At 36.1% G+C, this 23,816-nt stretch overlaps 1 protein-coding gene across 1 annotated transcript in view; it reads right to left on the reverse strand.

Annotated features, from left to right (window-relative positions):
* Positions 1 to 9,540, reverse strand: part of RADX (RPA1 related single stranded DNA binding protein, X-linked) — a 69,244-nt gene extending 59,704 nt beyond the window's left edge. The window contains exons 1-2 of the mRNA XM_010946131.3: positions 8,801 to 9,540; positions 963 to 1,105 (exon numbers count right to left, since the gene is read on the reverse strand). Coding sequence (XP_010944433.1) covers positions 963 to 1,105; positions 8,801 to 9,443 — 786 coding nt within the window. The 5' untranslated portion in view covers positions 9,444 to 9,540. The remainder of the gene's footprint in view (positions 1 to 962; positions 1,106 to 8,800) is intronic.
* Between the last annotated feature and the right edge of the window lie 14,276 nt (positions 9,541 to 23,816).

Genomic DNA, 23,816 nt, shown 5'->3' on the forward strand with positions numbered 1-23,816 from the left:
AAGAATGAGGAAGCAAAACTATAGGGGAATCACTGAATAATTCATGATACAGTATGATATAATCCATAACTATGAAAAGTTATGAAGAATTTTTAGTGCTATGAGAAAATACTGAAGAAAATATTAAATTATACAAAATTTTATATACAATATAATTTGCATCTTTAAGACAATTTACTATGATATGTGACAAAGTTGGTCATATGCAATATATGATATGCATATGCACAGATATGGCATATATGATATACATATGATATAATAGATATGTGCAAATATGTGAAATATATGTGTGTAGATATATGATATACACATACAAAAAAGGGAATAAAACACATTTTAATATTAACAGTGGTTCTCTCTGAGTGGTAAGATTTGGGTTGTTATTATTTATCAGCTTTATATATATTTCCACATTTTCCAACTTCCCTAAAAGTATGTGTAACTTTTATCATAAAAGCTTAATAAAACACCTAAAATAAGTCTTGATAACATGTAGAAATACAATAAAATGTTAAGTTAAAAAAATGGGACAAAAATCAGCATTATATGGCATAGAGAGTCAAGATAAAAGTATCAGATTTGACAATAAGAAGGAGAGAGGGAATAGGGGAGTCCTGAGGTCAAAGATTTTTTCTTTTTTTTAAATGCAAGACTAGACTATGTTCATATGCTGGTGTAGAAAGCACAGTAAAGAAGAAAAGGTTGAAGATACAGAAAAAGGTGTGATGGAGACCAGCTGGATCAAGGGAACTAAAGGGCACTAATACAGAAAGAATTTCTTTTTGTATAAGAAACTACATAGAAAAATACCTTGAAATATATATTTGTGTTTATTTTTAAAATTATTAAATTGAACTTATAAAATGTTATTTAAACATAAACTATTCTAACTAGGAGTCAGGTATATAAGTTATAATTTATGACTGCTGAATTAACATATAATATCTTATTACTTATACCTGGTAAGGCTCAATCATCTTTTTATCGGGTTTTCCATAGTATCGCAGTTTTGATTTATGCAAGATTCTCACAAGCAGTGCAGGAAAAGTCCTTCTGTTAGACCAGATCATTTCAAGATGAGAAAGGGAAATTATTCTGGTATCTAGAATACAAAAAAGAAAAAAAGATCCTACTTAATATGTCATGGTAATTTCAAAAGTCTATTTTATTGGTTAAAAATGCCAGCCAGTTCATACCCAAAGCAACTCCTTCTTGCCAGCTAAGCCAGTCTATATGCTTCTCACATATAAAACTTAGTAATAGATGTTATCTCTAATAATAATAGCCTATATATATATATATGACTTACTTTGTGCCTGGAACATAGGTAAATACCTATATTAACTAACACACTGTTCTATCTAGAATGTCCTGTACCTTGTCAAACTGAGTAATTACTTCCTAGAAGACTCGGATGGAAACTCAGCTCCCTTAAGAAAAAACTCAGTGGCATGGAATATTTTCCTACTATTAAGCATTTATATATTTAATTTATAGAATTGTTCATGATATATTTCTGTATTGCCCTCACCTTAATTCCTATGAGTAAGTTCAATTTTTCTCAAACATTCCAGACATGGTCCTGTATCAGGGCCTTTGCACTTGCTGTTCCCTCAGTCTGGAATGTCTTCCTCTTCGATACCCCAGTGACTTTTCTCCTTCAAGTTTTGCTCAAAGGTCACTTTCTCATTGATGTCAGTCCTAACCATGCTATTGAAAACGGATCCCCTTACTTATCCTCCATTTCATTTTATTTTTCTACAATAGCACTTATTACCTTTTCATATACCATATAATTTATCTTGAAATGTAATCTCCAAGCCTGCTGGCAAGTTCAAAAACTGCTTAAAAAGCTATTCACCATCTTTAAAAGATTAACTTGTATTTCTAATTTTATTCTTCCTTGGGTTAAGAAGGGTTCCATCTGCAATTCTCTCCACATTCTACTCTCTCATAGCCCACAGTCCCAACTTTTAAAACTTGAATTTGTATGTGTTCCAATATTTACTTCGCTGAGGCATCCTCCACTTCCATTTTTATTTATATAATGTATCACTTGCTCAACTTTAGCATGGAAACTATACTTGTTAATTTCTTTTTAATAAGAGTTTAAATCATATTTTATAATTATACCTGTACCATTAACCCCCCCACTATTTTCAATATTAGGATATCTCGTGTAAATTTCCCTCCAGATTATCCCAATACATTATTAGCCCAGGATCACAAGTCTTAATATTTGACCTGACATAATTAAGTAATTTCCTTTTTAATATGGTCAAACAAATTGTAGATCACTTCTGAATTACCTAGAATGTATGTGGAACACTCTTGATTAATGAAGGTACATACATCTCCTTTACTGGCCAGAATAAATTCAAGAGCTACATGGTTTTATAAAACCAGAGTTCTAAGAGCCACTGTTTCCACTATAACTGAGTCCAGAGAGTCAGCCGTGATCAGACATCTGCCCAGTTAACATTTTCCCAGATTGGGTTTTTAACTCACAAACTTGATAGAATACACATACCTCTCAAATGCAAAAAAGAAATTACAGGTTATACATAGACAATGAGGAATCTGTGTAAATTCACAGAAATAAGTGTGTTCATTTTCAAAAGAAAGAATGAAACTAAATCAACTAGATACTCAGTAAAAAACTGAGCAAATAATGGAATAGAAACTCTCAAACTTTCTGGTCTCAGGACCCCTTTACATTTCTTATAAATTATTGAAGACCTAAAAAGCTTTTGTTTATGTGGGTAATATCCATCAATATTTACCATATTATAAAGTAAAACTAAGAAATAAAAATATTCATTAATTCCTTTTAAATAACACTAATAAACTTGTTATATATAATAAAAATGTATATTTTTGGAAAGATGACTGTATTTTCCAAAACCAAAAATGTAGTGAGAAGAGAGGCATTGTTTTACATTTTTGCAAATCTCTTTATTGCCTAGCTTAATAGAAGACAGCTGGATAAATCATATTTTCCTTGGCATTCAATCTGTTTCAATGTCACATGTCATGCAGCCTCTGGAAAACTTCACTGTATACTTTTGAGAGAATAAGAGTGAAAAAGGTAAATAAAGCCTTAGTATCATTATTATGAAAAATAGTTTTCATGTTGTGAATCCCCTGAAAAGATCTTGGAGAAACACACCTAGGGGTCCCAGGACCATACACTGAAAAAGAATAAATCTAAGGAATACAGAAAGGAATAATGATAAAAACTGAAAATAATGAATTAGAAAACAGTATAACTGGTAAATCCAATTCCCTGGAAAAGTTAATAAAGTAAATCTTTGATAAGTGCAATCATGAAGAAAGAAAACAAAAATATAATGTTTGGAATGTGATCAACTATAAACATAGAGAAAAACATTTAAAACATTATTATATATGATTACATATCACTAAATGTGAAAATATCAGTGAAATAGATAAATCATCTAGAAACATATGAATTTCCAGCTTTGCCATAAAAAAAAAAAAAGAAGAAAACTGGAATAGGTCAATAGCCATGCAAGAAAATGAAAAATTCACAAATGAAGACTTCCCAAAATTGCACCAGGTTCACATGGTTTTATAAGAAAATTTTGACAATTTTCAAAGAATAGCTCTTTCTCTTAACTATTAAGTTGTTCTAGAGCTCAGTAAAAATATAGAAATTGTACGTATACATTTTATAAACTTAGATAAATCCTTAAAAGTTATGACAGAAATAGTACAAAAGAGAAAATTATAAATCCGAAACATTTATGATAGCAAAAATCCTAAACCAAATACTTTCAAATCCAATATAGCAGTTTGCCAAATTGCATCATGACCAAGTAGATTCCTAAACGTCTTGTCTTGTTCAGGAGGAGATTATAAATTCTTAAAAACCCTGGAGATTGACATAAAAAGGTAAGTTTAAATTTTGTTAAAACATTAAGGGGGGGGAGTTATAGCTCAGTGGTAGAGTGCATGCCTAGCATGCACGAGGTCCTGAGTTCAATCCCCAGTACCTCCATTAAATAAATAAATAAATAAATAAATAAATAAATAAATAAATAAATAAATAAATAAATAAATAAGCCTGATTAGCTCTCCCCAACAGAAAAAAAAAAAAAAAGCTTTGAAAAAAAAAAGGAGAATTAAAATACAATAACATAACTTCTAAAGCACTAGAAAAAAGTTTAATCCTTCAGAAGTAAAAAAAAGCATGGCATATAGCAAACATAAAATAGGATTGCAAGAAGAGGTACAAACATCATTAATTATATTAAATTTAATTTAATTATATTAATCTCTCAAAAGACAATGAATTGGTTTGGGTCAAAAAGCAAAATCTTAGCTATAGAAACAAATCTAAAACAAAATGGAAATAAAGTGATGAACAAAGATACACGCACCAGGCCAGTGATTCTCAAAGTGTGGCCTTCAAATCAGTAGCATCAATTACCACCAGTGAAATACGTCAGAAATGCACATTCTAGGGCCCTACTACGTATGTACTGAATCAGAAAATGGTGATGGGGACCAGCAATCTGCATTTTGAAACACTTTTGAGGTGATATGGATGCCCACTCACCTTTGAGAATCATTGCCCTAAATCATAAGTAAAAGACAGTGGAAGTGGTAAATAGTACTATCAAAGTACAATTTGAGGCAAAAAGGGACAAAGAGATAAATTCCATATTGATAGAGTAAAATCTATCAGCAAGATATTAAGAAGTTATGAAACTTTACACATTATAGAAGCATCTAAATCAAAAACTTAGAAATATAAGGAGAAATGAACAAAACCACCATAAAGAGAAGCCAATATTCCCGGCAGAGAAATAGGCAAAAAAATAGATTAAAATTTTTAATTAAAATTTAAAAACTTAGTATAATAAGGAACTTCATATCTAATAAGTAAGCTTTTTCTAAACTCTTGGGGGTAAAGAGGAACTCAAATTCAAAATCAGAAAATATGAGTAACAATGAAATCTCTACACTTCAAAACCTAGGAGATATAGCCAAAGCAGTACCCATGGGATATTTCAGAGTTTTTAAAGCTTTTGGAAGAAATTAACAAGGAAACACATGAACCAAACAGTCCACTCAAGAAGGCAGTACCAAAATATATATATATATATATGAACAAAGGAAGTAAAAGGAGGTAAAGATGACAGCAGAAATAAAGTAAAAACTTCTCCCCCATACAGACTTCCTAAAAGTAAATACCAAAAAAAGTAGACAAACCTCTAGCAAGGGTGATCATGAAAAAGGATGATGACACAAACATTAGAAGTGTAAAAGACAGAGATTCAAAAATATAGACTATTATGCACAACTTTGAGATCTAGGTGAAATGAGATTTCCTAGTGAAATATCAACTCTCATAAATGGACTCAAGAACTTTCACCACTTTTTCAAGAAACTGAAAAGGAATCATACTCCCAACTCCCAGTCCTGGCCCAAGGCCTCAGGTTCAAATAGTTTTAGGGGGTAAATTCTTCCAAACCTTCAGTGAACACGTGATTTCTGTAAGTACAGAAAAATATGTAAGCAAGCTTCCTAACTCATCTTACTAGGCTAATATTAATTAACCTGATATCAAAATTGAACTGAAATAGTACCCTCCTAAAAAACAACAAAACTTACAGACCAAATTCACTTGAATATACAGATGTAAAAATAACAAGCATGACCCAGTAGAAACAAAAGTGGTTCAATATTAGGAAATGCATCAATATAATTTATTTCATTCATTACTTTATTCAATAAACACTGATTGAATTCTTTCTATGTGCCAGGCACTGTTCTGAGTATAGGGGAAATGGCCCACAGCAATGAAAAAAAAAAAGTGCTTGCCCTCGTGGATGTGGATCTTATAAACTAATGAGACGAGAAAAAACAATTTCAGAGTGTTACAAATTCTAAGAAAGGAATTTGCACGGTGAGGTAATAAGAAATGGGGAGGGAATACATATTTAAATATTCCTTTTCTAATATTTTTATATATTTGAGCTGAAATCTGAGGATGAGAAGGAACTTTCCATAAAGAAGAAAAAGCAGGAGCAAAGGACCTGGGGCAGGACAGAGCTTGGAGGTTTAACAACTAAACAAGTGGCTGGTATCACTGAAAAGAAAAGGCGAAGGAGAGCGGTTAGAGGAGAGCGGTTAGGGATGCGCGGAAGCGGATCCTGCAGGACAGGGGTCCGCAAACTACGGCCCTTGCGCCAAATGCGGCCTGCTGCCTGTTTTTGTAAATAAAGTTCTATTTTGAACACAACAAAACCCATTCATTTACATGTTTTCTGTGGCTGCTTTCCATATACAAAGGAAAAGTTGAATAGCTGCGGCAGAAGCCCTAGGCTTGGCAAACAAAAAGATTTACTAGCTCTCTGGCTCTTTACGGAAAGAGTTTGCCAACCGCTCCAGGGCCACGTGGACGCCCCTGGAGGTCTGGATTTTCCTCCACGTGCAATGGGGGAGCCACCGGAGGGATTTAAGCACGAGAGTGGCACGATCTAACTTCCATTTTAAAAAGCTGTCTCTGAGATACTATTGGAGTAGAGTATTGAACCAAGAGAGGGAAACTTTTAGGGTGCTTGAAATGCTCTATAACTTGATCTGAAAGGACGGTTACACAGATATATCTATATCTATATCTCTCGGTATTTTGAAGACTTTTCTATTGTACTGTGTGTACATTATACCTGATAGAAAAGTTTTAAAAGCACAAAATAGCACCACAAAGTGAAGCGAAAAGGGACCGAGTGGGAGAAAATAATTTGCAGTATACAACAGACAAAAACTTAAAACCCATCAGCAAAGAAAGCCAACACTTAGAGTAGTAATATATTACCACAAATTAATTAGAAAAAGTCTAAAGATATAATTTAAAAATAATAGCACGAAACGGGCACTCTCGTATATATGCTGGTGTGAATGTAAATTAGTACAAACTTTTCAAGAGCTGCTTTGTCAAGATCCATTTAATTCAAAAATTCAAATAACTCTTTAACCCAGCAATTTCACTTCTATCCATCCATTCAACAGAAATATTTGAACATAGTGAACAAATATGGGTATATCCTAATGATGTTCAGCACTGTATCTAAAAGAGAAAAAAACAGCAACTGCCTAAAATTATAAATTACCCATTCACATGGGCATGATTATATAAATCATGGCACAACTATACCATGGAGTGTATAAATATATGTACTTAAAAATGCTTGAGAGAAGTGCAAGTGGCAAACAATGCAATTTAACAAAATTCATTTTTTCTCCAAAATTACACAACAAAATGCTGACAGTTTGGAGTTTTGAGAGGAAAGCTGAAGTCATATGAGGAGTAAAAGGGGTTTTTTTACTCCACCTCAACATTTTATTATTAAAAATTTCAAACATACAGCAAATCTGAAAGAATACCAATATACCCTCTTCTAGACTTTGTCATCAGCACTTTACTATACTTGGGACTTACACTTTTAATACAATATACTTTAAAATATAGTTTGAATTTTTTAGCACATGGATACTGTCTTTTGTAATAAAAATATGGTTTCCATAATGAATAGATATTACTTTCATAATCAGAAAAATGAAATATACTTTTACAAATTATTATTCCTCTCAATTCTTCTAGAGCACCAATTTTTCATTTGTATATTCAGTTCTAAAAAAATGATCAACACTTAGAGTAGTAATGCACCACTGCCTTATTCCATGCTTGAGATAAAAAAACATTCCATTTTTTGTCCCTGAAATGAGTATCTTGCTTTTAAAGCTTAAGTTATTTAAATCATCCTTGGCGACACATTTCTACATCTTTCCCTTATAATTGGATATTGCTTTAATTGCATGTTTTCGTCCCAGTTATCTTTTCACTTTCAAGTTTGTTGCTGTTACACGTCATAGTAAGATGACCTACGATCTAGCACTATGACTGAAACTTTAAAAAAAAAAAAAAACCTGAAAAGCAGTAAATGTAGAAAATCATCATCTTTCTCGCTCAAGGACTTTTATTTTCTTTTTTGCACTTTATTTATTTCCCATTCCACACACGTACATACCTATAGTACTATCATTCCCTTTACTTTCACCTCTTATAGATAAAATATATTTTAGAGCAGTTGCTGACAAACGAGTTAGCATTTTCGGGTTAACTTCCTACTTCTGACACAGAAGAATCGAACTTCTCATATCAGTATTGTCCGTGGTACGTAATAAGAAACACAAAAATGAGAATTCGAAGCCTTCCCACAAAATTACACATTCGAAAAACGATATTTACATAACATCTACACTCAAATATATACAAAACGGAGTTTCATTAAATGTAAATTACTAAGGAATAAATCACAGAACATCCTTTTTTGAATGAAGGTTAAAACAGGCAAAACCACAAATAGTTACAACTTTTATGCCGAATTCAAATCTATACTCTCTCCAACCAACACAGAAAGTACTACTTCCATGACTGGAATGGGAATAAAACTAAGATTAATTCCACTATAGTCAAGCCTATAACGAACACACGAGGAATACTGACCGCAACATCACTACATTCGCCAGATTAAGTTTAAGATGTATTCAGACACTTCCTGAATGGCCACTTTTACAATCAAACCAAGACACGAGCTGTGTAAATTTCTTTAAGCGACAATCTCGCCGTCATTCATCAAAACTTGTCTACTACCACTCCCGGCTTATAATTAACACTACCAAAGCCCCTTCGTTTCCTTTTCCATTAAAATAAGGTCCTGAAAACTACTTTTTAACCCCTCCGTCGTCCCCTCCAATTACTTACTGTTGAAGTTGTGCTCCTCAGGGTACTTGTTGTTTAACCAGATATCTCCATACGGATCTTCGTTATTCCAGAGGGCCAGGTAATGACTCTTCCCGCCCCTTAAAGGCCTCTCCGGTATCTCCCGGTGCGCACTATTTCTGAAGGGAGTTTCTAAAGAAATAGCGTCTAGGGACTCCCCACAGTGGACGTCATCTATGCACAGGATCCCCTGGCCTAATCTTCTCTCGTTGTAAATACACGAGACTCTGGAAATTCTCATTTCTATGCCAACTTTGAGAATATTTTTATATACGAGAAAATTCAGGCTGGGGTCCAGGTAGCACTTCTCCTGGTACACCCCGTCCGAGATCGTCACATCATAGCAGTAAAGCGGAGGTTTAGGTTCCACGTCGCGTGGCTCATCCTCTAACAGGTACCTCTGGACGGCCAAAACCGCGACAGGCACCACCTCCGAGGGGGTGACCCACTGACGAGGTGAGTCCGTTATTTGCTCAAGAATCTTTTGGATCCAGGACCTGCGCCCTGGGGAACCGACCTTACGGATCACACCTCCCGGGACCCCAGCCCGATTTCTCTCAGGGTTCGGCCAATCGAGCCCAGCATGTGACGGGCCGGCCTGCGGCTGACCTAACTCACCGGCCATTGCGGGATACCTGCGTACTCTCTTCGCTCGCAAAAGCTAGTTTGCCCTGTCTGAGGTGGAGAGTAAGAAACCGCGCGCTTGTGCGCCGATCGCTACTCTGCCCGTGCCGACTGGTAAGGCTCCGCCCAGTCAGGACGCTACAAAGCCGTTACGCGAGGGCGCGTCTGCTCTCTGGCCCCGCCCCCTCGCTTGGCGCGCTTTCCTCGCCCAGGCACTGTTACTAGGCAGTATACGAGTGGTTACATAGTGGGTCCTCTAACTTGGTGCCCGCCGGATTGCCAGGGAAAAGGAAGCGGGAAAAGCGTTGGTCGCCATGGTTCCCAAAGCAAAGCGGTAAGAAGGAGGGGGAGGAGCCCTCGTGGCTCTTCTAGAGAGGAGGGTGCAGAGAGGGAGTGGAAAAGGCAAAGTGACTGGAAGCGAGGTGCAAGTAGTCATAGCTCAGGAGTTCGGGCGTTTTGGCTTTGGACCAGCAACTGAAAGTAAATTAGAATTGTTTAATATACATGAATGTGATAATATGGATCTCCTGTAGTATGAACAAAACTGGATAATACATGCACAGCCTTCAGGACAGTCCCTAGTACAAAAAGTCCTCCGTAAACATTAGTTGCTATTGCTATTAGCGTTCGCATAATTGTAAAGGCTCCATGAGTGCAGGGTGAGTGAATTCGCCATTAAGTGCAAATGAAAACAGAAAATTATAGAACTGGCTTGGTAAAGAGCTGACTTTAGATTAGACTCCTTAAAATGTACTTATGTTTTATACAATACCTGGTTTAACATACAGCTAGGATATGATACAGAATTTCAGAAACTGCATTTCTAACCTGCGAACAATGTATGCGGAATAGATGTAATGTGAAAAAACACTGATAAAAATAGAATTAAAAATAAAATATTTCTATGTACTCAGATGTGCTAGTATACACAGAATGTAGTAATTGTCCTAAGAATACTTTTCAAAGATAGTTATAGGCTTGCTTTGATTATACTAATCTCCCCTGGCTGTCTATTTCATTATTCTTTACTCACTATTTATGACGTCCCTACTTTGAGGCAGGCACTGTTCTAGGCCATTGGGGATAACAGTAGTCAGGCTCCTTTATTCAGTGTGTACTGCTTGGGCTGAAGAATCCTGCCATTATTAATATTTAGCTAATTCAATAATTCTACATATATTTCTTGAGTGTCTGCTCTAGGCCAGGTACAATCTTGCTTTGGAGACCAAAAATATGAGAAGGGGAAAGGGAGGGGAGGGGGCAGGAGTCATTACTTTATATTGATTATGATTAGGGAAGTGTTCTCTATTAAGAGATTGAACAGAGCGGAGACCCGCAGGAAGTGAGGGAGTGAGTGTGTGGATTTCTTGGAAAATGACACTTAAATCAGAGGGAACAGCAAGAATAGATTCGTGAGACAGAAGCATGCTTGATATTTTAAAGGAAATACAAAAAAGCCAGTTGGCTGGAGTTGAGGGAAGAGTGGTGGGAGATAAATCAGAGAGGTAGCAGGACCCTATAGGCTCTCTTTCGAGCAGAAGTGTGACCTAACACTTCAGCTTGAGCCCCATTTCCTTCATGAAACCTCGCGTAATCAGTTTATTTTCCAATGATCTTTCTCTTAACTATATCACCTTGCATCACTCATTTAACATTTATCATCTAATCCTTTGTCATTAAAACCAAATTTTTTTTAATCTTTTGCCGAGTCTGGCGGTCCAGAATCCAGGTCTACCATCTCGATAATCTCTTCCTCATCACCGTGGAAGTTTAGGGTCTCTGTTGTGGGGAGATGGCGGAGGTGCGGGGGTGGGGGTGGGGCGGGTTGGGGGTTTGTCAGCGGTTCAGTCAGCTCCGTCCGCCCGTCGATGAGGAACTCGAGCAAAACAAAACTTCTAATGTAAGTAGTCCGTCTCTCTAACTCAGGGTTTCTCAACCTGGGCACTCTTCACATTTTGTGTCAGAAAATTAATTATTGTGGGAATGTCTTGTGCACTGGATGGTATTTAGAAGAATTCCTGGCCTCTCCCCACTCGATGCCTGTAGTACAACCCTTTCCCTCCTAACTGTACCAAGCAAAAATATCTGCAGACATCGACAGATGTCCCCTGGGGGACAAAGTCACCCATTGTTAGGAGCCACTAATTTAGATAGGCTATAAGCCTTTTGAGAGTAGGAATTGATTTATTCTTTATTGTTTCCTTATAGTTTTTTCACTATTGCTATACAAAAAAGGTACACAAATATTTTAAATAAGTGAAACATGTGGTTCCCACTGCCTCTCCACCAAAGGGAATTTATATATAAATATGCTTCTCTGTAAATGAATATAATAAACAACAATCCAAACTTAAACCACAAACTAAGTAAGCTCCCTGAGTGTAGGTACTTTGTTAAGTTCGCTGCTGCGTCTTCAGTACAAAAATCAATATTCTGGTGCTTAATAGTAATTGTTGAATGAATAAACGTAATTATGGATTTTTATTGGATTTCCTGCAAGAGTCATTAAATAACTATGTCTATTGTTTATGCAAGAAGAACTGGTTTTAAATCTTTCAAATCTGTTCCATCAGCACCCCCTAAACTATAAACTCAGTGGACTTTATACATAATAGTATTGCATCATCATATTCTGGGTCCTTCCATCTAATTCATAAAAGATGAATATTGGCAATGGTTTTCAGTAGTTGAATAATTACTGGAATTGGGAAGAAATAGCACCCATGTTTATTTTTACAATACTACACGCAATAATGGGTGAGTCATAGGGAAGCATTAAAATGGCCACACATCTGAATCTCCCCACCTGATGACTGCTCTGAATCCTTGTCGTGGAAAGAGCTACAAAATATGAATTCTTGTGATAGCATAAGAAATTCTGAAATTTTCTAGAGAAAAAAATGCGTTCATTTAGCTTGAAAATTATCAGCAATTTCTTTCAGTAGTTCTGATTATAATTGTAGATGAGTGAAAATTTATGAAATAAACAGCTCTTTCAAAAAAATACTACACACAATAAAGTTGTACAGTGACTATAAGAATACATTTGAAGTCTTCTGTGTTGTTCTACTGACAATCTGCTGATGGTGCACCTCCCCAAGAATTAAGGTGTTTACCTGAGTAGTTATCACACCAGTGTACGAGTATTCTCTGAAGGCATTGTAAGCACCTGCTTTAGGATTAATTACACTATAATATAATAAGTAAGAGAAATGGTGTTTAAAGCCAATAATAGATAACATTTAGGTTATTGATATTTTTTGCCTCTTCTCAGATCTGGACAACTTGTTATAGTGCCCTCTAGAGCTTAAGATAGTAAAGGAGGCAATATACTACTTACTTTATAAAATGGTAATCTGAGATATTCAAAACACTTTAAATACAACTGAGGCCCAGAAAAAGGGCCTCATATGACCAAGATCACACAGTGATAGATGACACAGCGTCAGAACTAGCCAAGACTCCTGCTTATCAAGCCAGCGTCCTTTCTGCAACATAAAGTTGCACAGATCCTGGATTATCCCCAGCCAATATATCAACTTTTTATTTGAATAATCTTGTTTTAGTTATTTTGGTTATTTTGATTTGAATAACCTTGTTTGATCTTCTCATTCATTCAACTAGTCTTTCATTTATTTGCCTTGGATAGGCAAATCAGCATCATTCTCTGGCTGTGTACATTGGGCATTGGAGGTATACTTGTAAGTTCATCAAATTCATAAGATTATGACGGTATGGGTAGAGATGTGGGAGAGGAGGAAGAAGAAGTGCTGTGACTAGTTGGTGCTAAAAGGATGTGGAGAGTCCGCTGCTATCTCAAAGAGTAATTAGGTAAGCTCTCCAACTATCACCACGGTAACAAAAGAAGGCCTGAGGGTGGCTGCCTGGCAACCAGAGCACTATACCCTCCAGCTCAAAGCTGCCCTTTTCCCAACATCTTTCCCACTTAAATCTGCTTTCGATGAGTTTGTTAACTAAATTGCCTCTATATACAAGGACGGATCTGCATAGCTTGTAATACCCCCTACTTCATTGGAGTCAAGGATGTTCCTTTGTTACCTTTCTGTCAGGTGTCAAATATGTTTTGATTCATTTTTTGAATGTACATAAACAGAAGTCTCTTAACAGAGGCTTACCATAATAGTGGTTCTAGAATCCTTTTGCCCCTCGGTATCTCAAACAAATGTTCATATTTGTCTGCATTCCTTTGCTTATCCTGAGCACACATTAGATGCACAATAAATGGTTGTTGCTGTCCCCTCTTCTTTTCTGTTCATTCAAATCCTGCTATTTTTCATAAATAGTGTGTTAGTTTTCTTTGCAGTCTCAATATTATATATTTGTAAGACACTTGGCTTCTAGAATATGGATTTGCTCATTTTCCATTTATTAGGTCTCTGTTACCCTTACTTTTAAAGAAAGAAGGACTGCCTGTAAACTCCCAGGATTCTACAGATTAATTTATTCCCACTTATCTTCAGTGGTCATCCTAATATCATGTATGTAGCATGCTTCAAAGTTTACATTCCTCCTCTCAAGAATTTCCATTTGTTGAAGTGTGTGGCTAAAATTTGAAGACATTTTAGAAATCCGAACACTAGTGTGTGTACTGGATTGCCTTACATGAAATAGAGCTGGGCCAGACAGTTGGTTCTCAATAGGCTATTTATCTAAAGATGTTTGTGTTAGTTGACTATTAAAATAACAGCTTTATTGAAATATAATTCACAAAACACACAATTTATCCATCTAAAGTGGAGAATTTGATTGCTTTTAGTATACTCAGAGTTGTACAATGGTTGCCACAGTTTAATTTTAGAACATTTTATCATGCCATAAAGGAACTCTATAAATATTAGCAGAAAACCCAGTTCCAGCTCCCTGCCCCAGCCACCAGCAACCAGTAATCTACTTTCTGTCACTATGGATTTACCTATTCTTGACATTTCATATAAATGGAAACATACATTGTGTCCAGCTACTTTCATTTAGCATAATGGTTTCAAGTTTCATCCATGTTATAGCATATTTTATTTATTTTTTGCTTGCTGAATAATATTTCTTTTTATGGATATACCACATTATGTTCCTCATCAGCTGATGGACATTTAGGTTATGTTTAATTTTTGCTACTATGAATAAGGCTGCTATGAATATTAGTGTATGAGATTTTGTGTAGACATATGTTTTCAGATCTCTTGTATAGATATCCAGGACTGAAATTGCTGGCTCATTTGGCAATTCTGTTAACTTTCTGAGGAGCTGTCAAATTATATTCCAAAGTGTTGTGTCATTTTACATTCCCACCAGCAATGTACAAGAGTTTCCATTTTTCCCCAACCTTGCCAACATTTGCTATCGTCTGTTTTTGTTTATCTTAGTTTATCTTAGTGGGTGTGAAGTGGTGTCTCACTGTAGTTTTGATTTGCACTTCTGTAATGACAAATGATTTTTTAGCATCTTTTCATGTACTTATTTGTATAATTTTTATATCTTCTTTGGAGGAATGTCAATTCAGATTCTTTGCCTATTTTTAAACTGAGTTATTTGTCTCTTGATTATTGAGTCACAAGAGGTCTTTATATATTTTGTATATTCTACATACAAGTCCCTTATCAGATATATGATTTAAAACATTTTCTTTGATTAATTTTCTTGATGATGTCCTTTGAACAATCTGCTTTTCCTTCGCCTCCTCCTTATTCATTTTATTCATCTTATCCTTTGCCATCTTCATCTTAGAATACTGAACCTCTTCACTTAAGGCATCATTATCATCTCTGATAGCTTCTCTTAAGTGATGTCCTGCTGATCCTGGGACTCATAGAAAATGGGCTCCACTTCATCTGCAGTAAGGATAGCTTCAGCAGCAGTATCTAGGGATCCTGCCTCAGGAACTTCAGTAGGACAAAAGCAATTAAAGAAGGAATCATTGTATAACTGCTTGACTGGCAAATATTAAAAAGCCTAGGAATGCCAAGTGTTGTAAAGGATGTCAAGCAATAAACCACTGGTGAGAGTGTAAATTTGTTCAACTACTTGTAAAATTGAAAAGGTGTATACCAGATGATCCATGAATTCTCCTTTGTATGTACTCAAGACTAGTGTTTGTCAAAAAAGAAGACGGTATTAATATTTTATGGAAGAATGATTTTTATTTGTACTGGATAGTGCCAGACATAGGATGTTTAACATCCCTGGCCTTAACCCTCTGAATGTCAGTTGTACTCCCCAGTCATTAACTATCCAGGATTAAATTTAACAAATGATGTGCAAGGCCTCCACAGAGAAAACGACAAAAACATTGAGAGAAATTAACGTAGACTTAAATAAAAAGAGATTAGATTAGATTAGATGTGGATTAGAAGACCCTGTAATCCAATATGACCGGTGTACTTATAAGAAGAGAAGAGATAGAGACAGCGAGACAGAGAGGAGAATGTCATAGGAAGACACAGACACAAAGTGGGAGAAGGCCATGGGAAAGCAGAGGCAGAGGTTGGAGTGATGCATTTACAAGCCAAAAAATGCCAAGAGTTGCCAGTAACCACCAGAAGCTAGAAAAGACAAGGAAGAATTCCTCCCCTAAAGCCTTCAGAGAGAGAGCATGGACCTTGATTTTGGACTTCTAGTCTCCATTACTATGAGAGAATAATCTTCTCTTTTTTTAAGCCACCTAGTTAGTGGTGTTTTGTAATGCAGCCCTAGGAAGCTAATACACTATTGGTACATTTTTAATAAACTATTTGAAAATAATTTTTAAAACTCCACAGCATATTTAACATCCTTCCATGCTCATACTGTCTGTATCCTTTTGTTAATCATTTGCAGAAGGAATAATTTCTGCACATTTTCAAATTTTAAATTTCATTTACTTTTTTGACTACAAAGGTAGTATATGTTTTAGATAAGGATATAGCAGGGAAAATCTATAAAATAAGATTTAATTGTCCTTTGACCCCACTTCTAGGCCCTTTTCCAAGATATTATCTATAAATAGCTTTGGTATATGTTATTCTAGATATTTTTCACTTCCAATTCAGTATCAAGAGAAATGTAATTCTCTTATTCTGTCCTCCCCTCTGTCACTGAGATGCATGTGTTTTATTGATGTAGTATATTAGCAAAGAATGATTATTGAAGCATTGCCTATAAGGGTAAAATAATGGAAACTAATCGTATGTCCACAAATGGGTGGAAGCTTGAACAAAATGTATATTCATAATAGAGCATTTTCTTCAGCTACTAGAGAAAGAATAAGTTATACGTGTATTAATGACTTGAAGACATATTCGTGATAAATTAACTTAAAGTACATACACACACATAAATACGCACACTGAGTATGAGTAAAGTGTGGAATAACACACAGAAGGTTATCTGGAGTTCGGAGGTGAGGAAGGAAAAGGGCTGTGTGTGTGTGAAATTTTATATATATATGTATTTTAATAAGATCATTATATTATTTCATTTCATTGTTTTCAGTAAACACATGCTAATTTTATAGTTATGAAAAGACATTTGATCACAGATTGAGAATATATACAAATTTGAAAACTTTTTATTTAATGTGGATAGATCAGCTGAAGAATATTTTCATTATCATTGATTATAAGCTTAAAACTTATAATAAACTTACTATAAAAGTAGAAAAAGTAATATATTGCATATATCCTGAGTATTTAGTGTCACGAACATAAAAAACATGTTTAATTTATGAGTCATTTCACAGAAAAATCTCTATTTGTAATATACACTTCTTTCCTTAGAAGAGCCAAACATCATCCTAATAATGAGTTATGAAATTTTTTTTATTAAAAAACCCTCATTGATGACAGATAGAGGTTGGAAAAGATTACTTAGGAGGTATGGTAATATAGCATTTGCAGAAACCAGATAAAAGGATGTTACAAACAGCTCTTTTGAAAGGCTCTTCAGGGTCATTTATTTCCTCTTGCTATGCGCGTTCTTTTCAAATTTCTATTTCAGCTTGTAATTTTGGAGTAGCTCCTGATTATAACAAATGACCACTGTTCTACAATATTTACGACATTTTAGCAAAATGAAATAGCCTCTGTCATATTGATTTTTTCTCTTGACAGTACATTGCTATCACCGTGGTCTTCACTCTAATCTACTGTGGGGACTACAAAAGTGTTAACATTTTCCCAGTCTGTTAAAGACAGGTAAATGATGGAGAATTGTCATAATGTATGTTACAGGTGGTCCTGCTATGATGTCCCTGAGATTATCTGCAGCAGATTTTACTGGTCATAATCAGAGTTTAGTGGATCACAATGTCTTTATGTACCATGCATCATATAGAACAATTAACCGAATGCTTCCTGTGTGGCAGGAACTGTGCGAAGCATTGTACAAGCATAAAATCATTTAAAATAAATAATTATCCAATTAGATAAGTATTATTATCTATAGTATAAACCAAGGCTCAGGGTTTAAGCCATTTGTCAGGTAGCAAATAGCAAAGTTAGGCCTTGAATTTGGGGTTTGCGACTCCAGGTGTGCTCTTTACCTATAAGCTGTACTGCTTCCAATAGTATCTGAGGTATATTACTCAAGTTCAAAAATATCTGGTCGTCTTCCATTTTATGTGCATCGCAAGGGTATATTTCCCCGTGTTCTTGTAATTAGTAAGGGCCACCTAACTAGTTCTGGCCAAGGGACTGTGAACAGAAATGATGTCTTTTGTTCCCAGGTAAAAACATTTCATTGCTAATGTGCAACTGTCTTGTCACCTCTCTTTCCTAGCTGCAGCAGCTGAGGAGGCCTTGTGTTGAGATGTGAGAGCTCAAATTTGAAGAAGCCTGATTACTCAGTCACCGTATAGATGGAAGATACTCTGGAGAGTTGTCTGAGCCCACAATGTGATTTGTGTGAGTCACAAGCATGCTTTTGTTGTGTTAAGCTACTGAGATTGTAGGACTGTTTGTTACCATAGCCTAGCTTAACATATTATGATTAATATAGAAACTGGTACTGAAAGTGGGGTATTGCCTCAACAAAAACCTGAAATGTGACTTGGTTTTGTGGTAGGATTTTTCAGTGGCAAAAACTTGGTGAAACTATAATGTGCAATAGAGTCAGCGTATATAATTAGGGAACCTGTAAGTAAGGGAAGAGATTGGAAAGCAATGCTAGTGGGGAAATATATGGGAAGAAGCTAAAAAAGGAAAATGTTAGTACTGTTTGTAGTAGTGATGGTAGTGTTTGTCAATAGCTGCTGCCTTTTATTGGTGTGATGGTTAATTTTATGTGTCAACTTGATTGGGCTAAGGGATGCCTGGATAGTTGATAAAATATTATTTCTGGGTGTGTCTGTGAGGGAGTGTCCAGAAGAGATTAGCGTTTGAATCAGTAGACTGAGTAAAGAAGATCACCCTCACCAATGTGGGTGGGCATTGATCAATCTGTTGAAGGCTTGGATAGAACAAAAAGATGGAGAAAGGGCAGTTCTCACTCTGCTTGGGCAAAACACTCATTTTTCCTCTGTCTTTAGTTCTCAGGCTTTCAGACTCAGACTGAGAATTACACCATCAGTCCCTGATCCTTAGGCTCTCAGACTCAGACGGAATTACACCACTGGCTTTCCTGGTTTTGCAGCTTGCCAATGGCAGACAGAGGGGCTTCTTGGCCTCTGCAATAGCATGAACCAATTCCTATATTGGTTCTGTATCTCTGGAGAACCTTGATTAATACAACTGGCAAGAATAGAACAAGAAAGAGATGAGCTCGAGAAAGAATTAAGAAAAAATTAGCTGGTTTACGAACAGAAATAAAGGGGAATAGAGAGTACAAGACTTTCAGACATTTTATGGTTGGAAAATCCAACTGGGTTTCAACCTCAAAAGGTAAAAAATAACACTGAGGGAGGGAGGGTATAGCTCAGTGGTGGAGTGTGTGCCTAGCATGCATAAGGTCCTGGGTTCAATCCCCAGTACCTCCATTAAAAATTGATAATAATAAATAAATAAATAAACCTAATTACCTCCCCTCCTACCCCTCCCAAAAAAAACAAAAAAAGCAAAAAAATAAAAAATAAAAAATTAATGTTGAGAGATCTTTGGAGGGACAAATACCCATTAAAATGTTTCAAAGTATTAAAATGTATCATGGGAAAATTAGACGAATGGTGTGATACCCTATAAACCTTTTCAATTAAGTAAACTACTCAGGTCAAAGATTACCTTAATGTTGTGGGTTTTCCATGGAAGACTGACAACCTCACATTAATCCACATTAAAGAAACAGAGCAATACGGGGGCAAGAAATTAAAAAAAAAAAAAAACAAGCTATAGGAAATCTGAAAACTACGCCTCCATAAGAAATGCAGGTGTGGGTAGAGGGTATAGATCAGTGGTAGAGTGCATACCTAGCATGCATGAGGTCCTGGGTTCAATCTCCAGTACTTCTATTTAAATAAATAAAAAATAAACCTAATTACTTCCCCCAACCCCCGCCAAAAAAAAAAAGAAATGCAGGTGTGGCTATTGGCACATGTTGCTGACTGAAGCCAAGCCCTAGTTTTTGAGACAAACTGTTAAACCATAAGCCTGAACTAAGAAAGCCTGCAAAAAAGACTTAAACCCATCCTTGGGCCACCAAGATTAAAATAATCTAGGTTATCAGACTCACTTTAGGCCATAAGACTTAAAACAACCCTTAGGCCACCAAAATTCTATAAGCAAGAAGCAGGCACATCCCCCAAGGAAGACACACTCCATAAGTCTCACTTAATAGTGCTCACTTTGGATGTAACACACACGCACACACATACACACAAACATGTATGGAGATTCAATTAATTTTATGAAACTAGCATAACCTTAACACAAACCTTGTAAAGATAATTCAGAATAATAGACTAATTGCATTTGAGTCAAAGTATATAAATTTCTAATAAATGTAGTAGATATTGTGGATTGATTAACTCAACCTCTATTCTACCTTCCTAATTGCAGTTAGAGTTCTGATTGTAAATTCTGCTCTGCCAATTAGATTGATTTGTTGGATAGTTGTAATGTGGAAGTGAGATGGAGGGGATATTCCTGCTGCTGTTACCGTGGGCAATGTCGTGGATAAGAGAATGGTGACTCCATTTAGCAAAGATCACCTTTGAGTCCAGGTGTGGTAGACACATTTGGTGCCTAACATTGCATTTGCACAATCTTATCTCTGACTTGTCCAGGGCATGTCAGCCAGTCTCTTTCCTTAGCCACCCCAGTGTTTGCACAATGGGCCTATGAGTGGAGTAGCCATGATGGTAAGGATGGAGGCTACACATAGGCTCAAAAGCATGGAGTAGTTCCCCAAACCAGCTAGCATCTTGGTGGCAAGTTGATTATTTCAGACCCTTCTACCAAGGAGGATGGTGTGATTTGTTTGTAACAGAATTGACATCATCTTCAGATATGAGTTTACCTTGCTTTCTCTGCTGGCTTCATCATTTGAAGTTTACAAAATGCTTCATTCAAGAGACTCATTTTATGATGAAGGAGGTGTGGCAGTGGGCACATGACCACAAGGATCCACTGGTCCAATTATATAACATAGAACTCAGCATTAGCTGGTCTGATAAACTGAATGACCTGTTAAAGGCATAGCTAAGGCATCAGACTGAGGAAAACACCTTGCAGTGCTGGAATATTGTCCTCGAGAATGAAGAATATATACTCACATATCAAGAACTGATATGTAGTATTGCATTCCTAATAGCTAGAATGCATATGTCCAAGAACCAACCCAGTGACCCACTTGTAGAATTTGTGTTTCTGGTTTCTACATACTCAAGCTCTGCTAGATTAGTGGTTCTGCTTCTCAAGGGGGGATGCTTCCACCAGGAAACACTTTAAGGGGTCTACCTAACATGAAGCTACAGTTACCACCTGGTCACTTTAGGCTTCTCATTTTGGTAGAGCAGAAGACAAAGAAAGGAGTTATTCTACTAGTGGGCATAACTGTCTCTTAGTGTCATGAGAATTTAAGGTTTCTGCTACATACTGGAGGCAGGGAAGAATATGTCTGGCACTCAGATGATCCACTGTGATGTCTTTTGATGCTTCCATGCATGGTGATGACAGTGAATGGATAATTACAGTAACAATGACCTAATGATGGCAAAGCAACAAAGGGCTCAGACCTCTCAGATAAAATGTTGGGTTGTCCCAATAGATAAATGACTTAAACTAGCTGTAATGTTGGTCAAGAACAAGGGGAATCTACACTGAATGATAGAAGAGAATGTATTGACTATGGCTTCAAGACCAGTTGAAGCAGGGGGACTGTAGCTTGTTTAATTAACAGTCTTGTATTACTTAATTTTAGAGACTATGGCCTGTACCCCCTTGACAATTTTGATGTCAGAGTATACTTAACATAGGATATGAGTGTATCTGAGTAGTGCAAAGGGTGAACTATGTTAGACACACATGTCGTGCCAAGGGTAAATTGTTGTACATTAGAATCTTTCTTGATTTTTTTAAATTTAAGATTTCACTGTAAATAGCAGAATTTTACTTATTCCTTTTCTTCATTGGACTCTCAAGGGCACCATTAAAATGATTTCATTGTCAGTTGATTAATAGTTTATTTATTTCTATTGTTAGTGTTCCTCAGAAGTTTGTTTTTGGAGGTTACTCTAGGTGGGGCTCATAGACTTAACTGCAGCTGGGTTTAACATTAAGTTTTTAGGTTATCAAAATTTTGTTTTTAAAAATAGTTATACCACTTCAATCCATGATTATGCAACTAGTTTACTCTTCAGAACACTCCATAAGGCATCGATGCCAAGATAAATATATCACTAGACAAATAAGTAAAAATACAGACATAGACAGTTGATTTGAAAATTAACTTCTGGAAACTATAAGCAATGACACTGGGAAGAGTTAATTGTTGCTAATTGGATTCTTAATTTTTTTAATGTGAGATTCAAATTTATCTGTTCATTTTGTTTCATTGTGCTCTTCATCATGTCTTTAGCCAATGCCATACTTTTAAAAAGTATGTACAACTGACCCGTTATATACTTTGGTGCCTGCTATTTCCAATTATCCTTAGCAAGCTTCTTTTAGTGGTAAATCTAGGAGGTTGTCATAATGTAAAGACTTAAGTGACACCTACCTAAATATTGCCCAGTATTCTGGACTGAATGTTGGTCCTTCACTCCAAATTCATATGCTGAAGCCCTAACTCCCAATGTGATGGTACTTGGAGATGAGGTCTTTGAAAAGTAATTACACTTAGAGGAGCTCATGAGGGCAGCCCCCAGTCTGCTGGGATTAGTGTCCTTGTAAGAAGAGAGACTAGAGAGCTTGTTCTCTTCCTCTTTCCTTGTATGTGCACAATGAAGAGATCATGTGAGCTCACAGTGAGACGGCAGCCATTTGCAGGCCAAGAGGAGAGGCCTCAGAATGAGTGACAACACTTTGGTGACAACATTGACATTCTTGGTATTCTGTTTGAAAATCAATTGACTATAAATATATAGGTTTCTTGCTGGATTCTCAATTCTATTCCATTGGTCTGTGTGTAAAATTTATGTCAGTACCACAATTATGTCTTAATTACTGTAGCTTTGTAGTAAGCTTTAAATTGAGACATCTGATTGGAATTGCATTGAATCTGTAGATCAGTTTGGGGAATATTGTCATCTTATCAGTATTAAGTCTTACAGTACCTGCAAATAGTATGTCTTTCCATTTGTTTAGATCCTTAATTTCTTTCAACAATGTTTTTTAAGTTTTCAGGGTACAGTGCTGCACTTCTTTGGTTAAAATGATTCCTAATTATTTTATTCTTTTTGATGCTATTGTACATGAAATTATTTTCTTAGTTTCATTTTCAGACTGCTCATTGCTAATGTACAGAAATTCAACTGAATTTTGTATATTGATCTTGTATCATGCAAGCTTGTTGTCATTTATTAGCCCTAAAAACTTTTGGAGCTTCTTTAGGGTTTTCTATATGAGATCATGTCACCTATGAACAGAGGTGGTTTCACTTCTTCCCTTCCAATTATGACACGTTTTATTTCTTTTCCTTGCCTAATTGCCCTAGCTAGAATTTTTATTACAATGTCAAATGGGGAAGAGGTGATGTCAGCATCATATAAGACATCTCTCCTCCCCCCACCCCATTAATAATTAGAATTCAGCATTGTTCTATGAACAAATGTACTTCTCTGGAAACTGTGGGATCCATCGCCACATGCCAAGAGATCCAGGAAGAGTCTCACCTGTGCACTAGATAATATGCAGAGAAACCTCAGAATGGTCTGTGGAACCATCAGGAACCTGTGAACTAGCCTCAGCCCCTTTTGGCCACTGTTGGACAACACCTGGAGGGTGCTGATGTG

This window comes from Camelus bactrianus, chromosome X (assembly GCF_048773025.1).
Source record: "Camelus bactrianus isolate YW-2024 breed Bactrian camel chromosome X, ASM4877302v1, whole genome shotgun sequence".
In the NCBI taxonomy this organism is placed as follows: Eukaryota; Metazoa; Chordata; class Mammalia; order Artiodactyla; family Camelidae; genus Camelus; species Camelus bactrianus.